Below are 8,933 nucleotides of genomic sequence, written 5' to 3'. Positions count from 1 at the left end.
CATGGAGTGAGCTTTGAAGGGGGAAACTATTTGTGGTATTTGAGTCCCGGAGGCATATGAAACCGCCCACAGAAGACACATTCCGAAGTCTTCAGTGGGAACCTGGGAGAGGGCAGAGGACTGCGCGGCGCGGGATGGGGTGGGGCGAGGAGGGGCGCCACAGCCCACTAGGCAGGCACCTTCCTCACTGCGCATGTCCACTGGGCGTCTTCCCCTCTGCACCTTTGCCCATGTGGTGAACGCCCTGGAGCTGTGAGAGTGTGAGGGTCGCGTTCCTGCTGTCTGGACTTTTTCTGTCCTACTGAGACGCAGCCGGTAGGTCCACAAGCCATTCCTCCCAAGAGTTGAAGTGTGAGTGAGTGTGAGGAGGAGCCAGTGGCTATCTGGAGCGTGGGACAGCGTGGTCCACGTCCTCAGAGGTCGAAGGGTCTCAAGGTGCTCGTCCTTCTGCTCGTGAGGTGGCACTGCCGTGGGCCTTGTTGTAGTGAGGTCAGAATGAGGGAAGAAGGTGGGCCGCACAGTTGAGAGGGGTCAGGTGAAAATGGGGCGAGTGCTGGGGGTGCTGGGGCAGGTATCCGAGTCCCTGGAACCCTCGACCGAGGACAGATTCCAGGCTCCTTTGTGTCGACCCGGGAAGGAGCAGGGTGGGCATTAAGGAAGGGAACTGGGAACGCTGCGGGTTGGCGACCATGGCCCTGAGGTCTGTAGAGCGCCTGGCAGAGGTGTACAGTGAGGAGGGCCCAGCGCTGTTTGGCAGCTTCTCAACTCCACCGTGGAGGTTTGAGTTGGTGGGGCTCTGCGTTCCAACAAAACTTGATTTTAGGGGGGAAATGGGCCTAGCAAATGGGTGTGTGACAAAAGCCGTAGTTACTGCAGTTTTAATTCTCTGGCTGTATTTTCCCAAATGTCTCCACAGAGGAGAGTTAAGTTGTGAAACCAAACCTTATCGGAAATATCCTGTCTTTTGCCAGGAGCCTTAAGAAATTGCTCAGTTAGCTTGACCAACTTAATGGCTTCGCAAGCATTCATAAGGCACACACACTTACACTTGCCCTGAGACTTAGTTCGAAAGTATTTACAAACTTTTAAAAAACGACAAGTTAACATTTGGTCATGGAAGTGGTCAAATATAGCTGTCTTTTCAAGTACATTTACCAATTCACAGTATTCTGCTTGCAGTGTGAAATATGATTTGGCGAGGAAGATCAACATATAGGCCTAGACCAAGGAGAAGTGTACCACCTCCTGAGCTGATTGGGCCTATGCTGGTGAGTGCCTTAACCTTTGATGTTTTCTATTAGCAGAAAGTTATTTTTGTAACTTGTTGTTGTTGCAAAACTGTTTTGTAATTGTTGTTGAACCAATATAGATACACCAATAAAGGTGTCCCATGCTGATAGAAATTATCATGGGGGCCTGGCGCGGTGGCTCAAGCCTGTAATCCCAGCACTTTGGGAGGCCGAGACGGGCAGATCACGAGGTCAGGAGATCGAGACCACCCTGGCTAACACGGTGAAATCCCGTCTCTACTAAAAATACAAAAAAAAAAAAAAAAAAAAAAAATTAGCTGGGCGAGGTGGCGGGCGCCTGTAAACCCAGCTACTCACGAGGCTGAGGCAGGAGAATGGCGTGAACCGAGGAGGCAGAGCTTGCAGTGAGCTGAGATCCGGCCACTGCACTCCAGCCTGGGCGACAGAGGGAGACTCCGTCTACAAAAAAAAAAAAAAAAAAAAAAAAAAAAAAATTCATGGCATCTCATGAAGGAAAGACGAATCCAAGAGGAGTAAGTTCTCCTGTTGTCTGGGTGGATGATCTTGTGTTCCCCAGATTTTGCCCATGATTTCCTTCTCATGCTTATTTGCAAAAGATTACACACATTCATCCTAACATAGATTAAAACAGCTTCCAAAGCCCTTGAGGGCAACTGTCTTAGAGTAACCTCTCTGTGGGAAGAGTAACTTTATGAAAAATAAGTATGTGGAATAGTGTTGGAGAAATGTCTTTAGACTTATGATCAGAAACATCTATGTATTCTGTATATTTATATTATTGAAATGTATTGATAACAAAACTTTTTATCTGCACACACACACACACACACACACACACACCCCTCGTTCCAGGAGCCCAGTGATGCGGAGCCTCAGCAAGCGGAACCACTAACTGAAAGTCAGGATTCTACACCTGGTCAGGAGAGAGAAGAAGATCAGGGTGCAGCTGAGATTCAAGGTACTGGGAGGGGAAAGAAAGAATGTCTATGGGGAGGGAAGGAGGCCTATGTGTGCATCATGCCTTATGCCATGACCAGTAACAGGAGGAAAGAAAACATTGGGAAAGGATCTCAAACATTTGCTGAGAGTTGGCTGGACAAGTGAAGAGTATAGTTTGCAGCTTCATAGAGTCCCTGGATATAATGAATCTTCTCCTACCTTTAAAATATATTTTGGGCCGGGCGCGGTGGCTCAAGCCTGTAATCCCAGCACTTTGGGAGGCCAAGACGGGCGGATCACGAGATCAGGAGATCGAGACCATCCTGGCTAACACGGTGAAACCCCGTCTCTACTAAAAAATACAAAAAACTAGCTGGGTGAGGTGGCGGGTGCCTATAGTCCCAGCTACTTGGGAGGCTGAGGCAGGAGAATGGCGTGAACCCGGGAGGCGGAGCTTGCAGTGAGCTGATATCCGGCCACTGCACTCCAGCCTGGGTGACAGAGCAAGACTCCATCTCAAAAAAAAAAAAAATATATATATATATATACACACACACATATATATATATTTTGTATGCTTGAAAATACAGTCCTTGCTAAATCAGATGAAACTGTTTAATTTGATGTACAAAAATGTACATTATTTCACTAGTTTACTTTGATCTTCTTAGAATGTTGTCTGATCTTCTTAGCCGAGGGGTCCACAGTATTGTATGCACCCTTTAATAGCATGTAGAATGCCAAGTCACCCTACCTTGTAACACCCTGAATAAAGCCCATTTGTATAAGGATGTTAGCCCTATTTTGTAAAGAAGAAAACTGAGGCTCTGAAATGGAGGCTTACCAAGAACACTTGACTCATGGAGAAGGAATTCATATTTCATTCCAACGTTTATGTTCTCCCTACCATTCACATTAGAAAACGTGAATGATTTTGCTTGAAATGTTAATACTCGAATGTGTCTGTACTGTAAGGTACTTCAGTATTGGCTCAGGACAAAACAAAGTTCAGTGAAGCAGGATAGCAACTCCAGAAAAGACCTCAATGAATGACAGCCACTCTTTCCTTTGCTCTGTATTTTTGACAGTATGTTTGGTAAAATCTGGATAATTCAGGACATTGGCATACAGGTAGCTATATTAGTATGATTTTGAGGGGCTTTTAAAGAGTTGTTTATATACTTTTATAATTAGAAAACTCGAAGTATGATAAGATTATCATGAAACAGAAATTATTTCTTCAACAGATAGCATTTTGAAGTTAAACATTGACAGAATTTGGGTAATGGATTACTTTAGCAATTCACTGTTAAGGGGTTTCCAGAATATGACTGTCAACAATGCCCATTAATTTTTTTTTCACTCAAGTTCCTGTACTCTTGTGGAAGACAGCGATTTTGCTGTTATATTTGTTACTTTTATGTGAATGGGATTCGTTTATGGAAAGTTACATATAGGGCCTTTGAACCTAAGGTTGACTAATTTTAACCAAAAAGTTTCCAAGTTACCTCAACAGGTAATGAGTGTCAGGACTGTAAGATTTGTCATAGGCTCACCAATACATTCATCTAATCTTTCAGAAAATTACGTTTGAGTTATGATTAAAATGCTATCCACTGGGCAGTCTTTAGGTTTCCTAGATAGCTGACACTCACTGTTTATAATACACAATGGTAAAGTATAGGAAATGTAAGTGTGGTGTGATTTTTCCTCAGATTGTCATTTAAGATAAGATTTCATAATACAGGAAAACAAAGGTGGGACATCTTTGCACCACATTTATTACCACAGTCGACTGCAGCCTTTTATTTCCTAACACTGAGGAAAATAATATTATCATTTCCTTATTTATCTTTCTTGTTTGCCTGCTTCAATTGATAACCTTTGTATTTTTTTTTTATTATACTTTAAGTTCTAGGATACATGTGCACAACATGCAGTTTTGCTATATATGTATACATGTGCCATGTTGGTGTGCTGCACCCATTAACTTGTCATTTATATTAGGTATATCTCCTAATGCTGTCCCTCTCCCCTCCCCCCACCCCACAACAGGCCCCAGTGTGTGATGTTCCCCTTCCTGTGTCAAAGTGTTCTGATTGTTCAATTCCCACCTGTGAGTGAGACCATGCGGTGTTTGGTTTTCTGTTCTTGTGATAGTTTGCTAAGAATGATGGTTTCCAGCTTCATCCATGTCCCTACAAAGAACATGAACTCATCCTTTTTTATGGCTGCATAGTATTCTATGGTGTTTATGTGCCACATTTTCTTAATCCAGTGTATCATTGATGGACATTTGGGTTGGTTACAAGTCTTTGCTATTGTGAATAGCGCCACAATAAACATACGTGTGCATGTGTCTTTATAGCAGCATGATTTATAATTCTTTGGGTATATACCCAGTAATGGGATGGCTGGGTCAAATGGTATTTCTAGTTCTAGATCCTTGAGGAATTGCCACACTGTCTTCCACAATGGTTGAACTAGTTTACAGTCCCACCAACAGTGTAAAAGTGTTCCTCTTTCTCCACATCCTCTCCAGCTCCTGTTGTTTCCTGATTTTTAAATAATTGCCATTCTAACTGGTGTGAGATTGTATCTCGTGGTTTTGATTTGCAATTCTCTGATGACCAGTGATGATGAGCATTTTTTCATGTGTCTGTTGGCCGCATAAATGTCTTCTTTTCAGAAGTGTCTGTTCATATCCTTTGTCCACTTTTTGATGGGGTCGTTTTTTTCTTGTAAATTTGTTTGAGTTCTTTGTAGATTCTCGATATTAGCCCTTTGTCAGATGAGTAGATTGCAAAAATGTTCTCCCATTCTGTATGTTTCCTGTTCACTCTGATGGTAGTTTCTTTTGCTGTGCAGAACCTCTTTAGTTTAATTAGATCCCATTTGTCAATTTTGGCTTTTGTTGCCATTGCTTTTGGTGTTTTAGACATGAAGTCCTTGCCCATGCCTATGTCCTGAATGGTATTGCCTAGGTTTTCTTCTAGGATTTTTATGGTTTTAGGTCTAACATTTAAGTGTTTAATCCAGCTTGAATTAATTTTTGTATAAGGTGTAAGGAAGGGATCTAGTTTCAGCTTTCTACATATGACTAGCCAGTGTTCCCAGCACCATTTATTAAATAGGGAATCCTTTCCCTATTTCTTGTTTTTGCCAGATTTGTCAAATATCAGATGGTTGTAGATGTGTGGTATTATTTCTGAGGGCTCTGTTCTGTTCCATTGGTCTAGATCTCTGTTTTGGTGCCAGTACGATGGTGTTTTGGTACTGTAGCCTTGTAGTATAGTTTGAAGTCAGGTAGCGTGATGCCTCCAGCTTTGTTCTTTTGGCTTAGGACTGTCTTGGCAATGCGGGCTCTTTTTTGGTTCCATATGCACTTTAAAATAGTTTTTTCCAATTCTGTGAAGAAAGTCATTGGTAGCTTGATGGGGATGGCATTGAATCTGTAAATTACCTTGGGCAGTATGGCCATTTTCACAATATTGATTCTTCCTATCCATGAGCATGGAATGTTCTTCCATTTGTTTGTGTCCTCTTTTATTTTGTTGAGCAGTTAACCTTTGTATTTTTAAGTGCTTGACCTGGAAGCTGATCTCCAGGAGCAATCTCAGTCAAATACTGGGGATGAATGCGGAGATGGTCCTGATGACCAGGGGAAGATTCTGCCAAATTCAGAGGAATTTAAAATGCCAGAAGGAGGTATGCTACCCATTAAGATGCAAAATTATGTGCTTTCTGTTTTCCACAATATTTTACTTTTGATAATAAGAGAGAACATTACTACCCCCTTAAAATCAGAGTTCAAATGCAGACTTTCTTTGAAAGGTTGTTCAGACCCCAATTGCCTGACTGCAAGACTTAAACACTATCAGATACAGACACAAATTGGGTCAAAGCCATATTGAATCATCAAATATGAAAGTATATTCTTACTTCTGATTATACCTAACAACTAACAATTTTCAGATTTTTTTCTAATTTCTGATTTTAACAAATACATAATGCATTTGTAATACCAGTTTGTGTGAAATATCCTAGCACCTTAAGCAGATTCTAATACCAACTTTAACATTATTTGTGAGATTCTGGATTAATTCCATAAATTCTACAACCATCTCTGGTTGTAGAACACGGCTGTTATTGAAAATAGTAAATGCAAATCAGATGTATTAACATCTGTTTTAAAGTTGATTTCTGCATCCTCATGTTCTGTTGGATAAAATACAAAGATACGATTTGTTTTTCATAACAATCAGTTTCACTCCAGTTCTAATATCTGAGTTGAGATATCATGGTTCCTAAGAAAATGAGCAGGCAACTTGCTTGATGAAAGTACCTTTTCCACATATTTTCCAAATTGATGACTGTCAATTAGAAGAGCTTCTGAATTTATAGGAAGCTTTCCATGTTTGTGGAAGAAATTACCTAAATGTTTTTACTCTACACTGCTGAACCATTCAATTAGACTATTTACGTTGAAAGATAGTTTTCAATTATTTCCAGGAGCCCATTGAACAAGCCTCAATTGTATTCTTAGGAAGATAGTCTTAAATGAATATCTTGTTAAAATAGATAGAAAATTACACGAGAAAGGAAAATATTATAAAATGAAAATAATAAAGAGCAATAGAATAAATCTAAGGGAAAAGGAAAGAGGTACTTAATAAGAGACAGGTATGAATCATTAGTAAAAGGAAATGTAATCCAAAAGTAATACATTTAAAAGATTGTTCTTTTGAAAAATAGCTATGAATAGAGTAATAATTTGCACACTCTTAAAGAAAATGGAAAAAGCTCAACATGGAATACGAACAAGACCCTAACAGATACTGAATATATGGTAGAATCGAAAGTGAATACATTCTTGAACTTTAATATTTTCAAAATATGAATGAAGTGATTGATATTCTAGGAACACATACATTAGTTAATATATTACAGTAATACCTGAATATCTAAACATCACAAAGACTGTGGAAAAACTTCTGAAATTTCCCACTTATCCCTCAAAAACACTCAACTTTTAGAAACAAATATTTGGCTTTTCCAGATGTCTTACTGTCCTTTTCCATTTTCCTCTCCCTCCATTTCTTTTTTTTGCCCCACTCCTCATGATATATGCCTCTTTCCCATTTTGATGTCAAAAATAATAGTGATAGATTAAACCAAATCTGACCATGTAATTTATTTTACCAATGGAAATATTTTCAAGTTTAAAAAGAGGGACTCTTCATATTGACATCAGGATGACAGGTAAAAATGTTGGACAAAAATGGTTACTGTACCTTAAAGAACACAGGTGGGTAAACTAGCCCCAAGCAACATTTTTGCACTTCTGCACAACAGAGAAAAAACAAATGCAGTACTGGCCTTTCAATTCACTGCACTTACGCAGTTCCTAATGTACATAAACTGTTTCCCAGGAACTTGTTGAACATCCAGAGTATTATTTCAAGGCAAAATATTATATTACATTATACATTGTTTGTAAATTCCTTTTGTTTCTTAGGTTTGTTGTGTGTTGGTTATGTTTTTATTAAAACTGTACACAGTGTTTGCTTTTCACTTTGGGCCACCTTTTAATAGGTTCACTTGATTTAAAGCGTTTTGAAGTTGACAGTTTTGGTTCCCTTGAACTACAGAAAACAAGGTGTTTTAAAAATGTTGCTAATGTATATGCTTGGAAGCCTATCTTCAAAGTCTCTACAGAGGTCTAACTGAATGTTAGCCATTGGGTTACTCTTAGGCTTCTGGTTTTAGTCCATGGTATAAAACCAAAACTTTGGTGTCCTTCATATACCTTTAATGTCATCTGAATACAGTTCTGCTACTAATATTCCCTCCTGTTATGTTTCTATTATAGGTGACAAGCAACCACAGGTTTAAATGAAGACAAGCTGAAACAACACAAACTGTTTCTATCTAAGATATTTGACTTAAAAATATTGAAATAAACTTTTGCGGCTTTCTCCAAATAAGTCTTGCACATTTTTTTGTTCATTTTATTCCCAAATATTTGATACTATTGAAAATGGTGGCCAGGTGTGGTGGCTCAAGCCTGTAATCACAGCACTTTGGGATGCTGAGGCAGGAGGATTTCTTGAGCTCAGGAAACTGACACCAGCTTGGGCAACATAGTGAGACCCCCTCACTGCAAAATAAATGAATGAGTGCATGAATGTATGCATGTATATATGTAGCTTCAGTCCCAGCTACTTCTGAGGCTACATTGAGAGGATCCCTTGAACTCAGGAGGTCGAGGATGTGGGTAGTTATGTTCAGGCCACTGCAACTCCAGCCTGGGTGACAGAGTGAGACTGTTTGGAAAAAAAAAGGAAAAGTATCATTTTTGAAATTTTGTATTCTGATTACACTGGTATACACACTTGTGATATTATGAAATATATAAATAATATTTGGTCCTCTACCCTCTGTACTGGCGTACAACTCTTAATATTTTTAGAATCTCCACAAAGTGATGTCTTTTTGTATGCTAATGAGTTGACTGTTGCCTAGCAGCCCCTAGGTAGCTTTGGGATGGGGGATTAGAGGGCTGGGACTTTCAGTCCCACCCCAAACCTTCAGGAAAGGGAGAAGTGCTGAAGGTTAAGTTGATTACCAATAGCCAGCCAGTGGTTTAATCAGTCACACCTGCATCATGGAAACCTCCATGAAAACCCAAAAGGACAGGGTTCAGAGAGCTTCTGGATAGCC

General features: G+C 39.9%; 1 protein-coding gene across 1 annotated transcript; it reads left to right on the top strand.

Moving 5' to 3' along the window:
• Positions 1 to 206: 206 nt before the first annotated feature.
• Positions 207 to 8,197, top strand: XAGE3 (X antigen family member 3). The gene is made up of 5 exons (XM_065537819.1): positions 207 to 315; positions 1,180 to 1,268; positions 2,124 to 2,229; positions 5,793 to 5,918; positions 8,083 to 8,197. The coding sequence occupies exons 2-5, from the start codon at positions 1,188 to 1,190 to the stop codon at positions 8,103 to 8,105; spliced, it is 336 nt and encodes a 111-aa protein (XP_065393891.1). The 5' UTR covers positions 207 to 315; positions 1,180 to 1,187; the 3' UTR covers positions 8,106 to 8,197.
• Positions 8,198 to 8,933: the final 736 nt, after the last annotated feature.

Source organism: Macaca fascicularis, chromosome X (genome assembly GCF_037993035.2).
Source record: "Macaca fascicularis isolate 582-1 chromosome X, T2T-MFA8v1.1".
NCBI classification, from domain to species: Eukaryota; Metazoa; Chordata; class Mammalia; order Primates; family Cercopithecidae; genus Macaca; species Macaca fascicularis.
Note: the sequence above shows the minus strand (reverse complement) of the source record. Positions and strands in the feature narration are given on the sequence as shown.

Bases quoted from the DNA above. Each gene is read 5' to 3' on its own strand.
- XAGE3 (XM_065537819.1), top strand. From the start codon at position 1,188: ATGATTTGGCGAGGAAGATCAACATATAGGCCTAGACCAAGGAGAAGT. The intron at 1,269-2,123 runs GTGAGTGCCTTA...CCCTCGTTCCAG, and splicing joins AGCTGATTGGGCCTATGCTG to GAGCCCAGTGATGCGGAGCC. The intron at 2,230-5,792 runs GTACTGGGAGGG...TGTATTTTTAAG, and splicing joins GGGTGCAGCTGAGATTCAAG to TGCTTGACCTGGAAGCTGAT.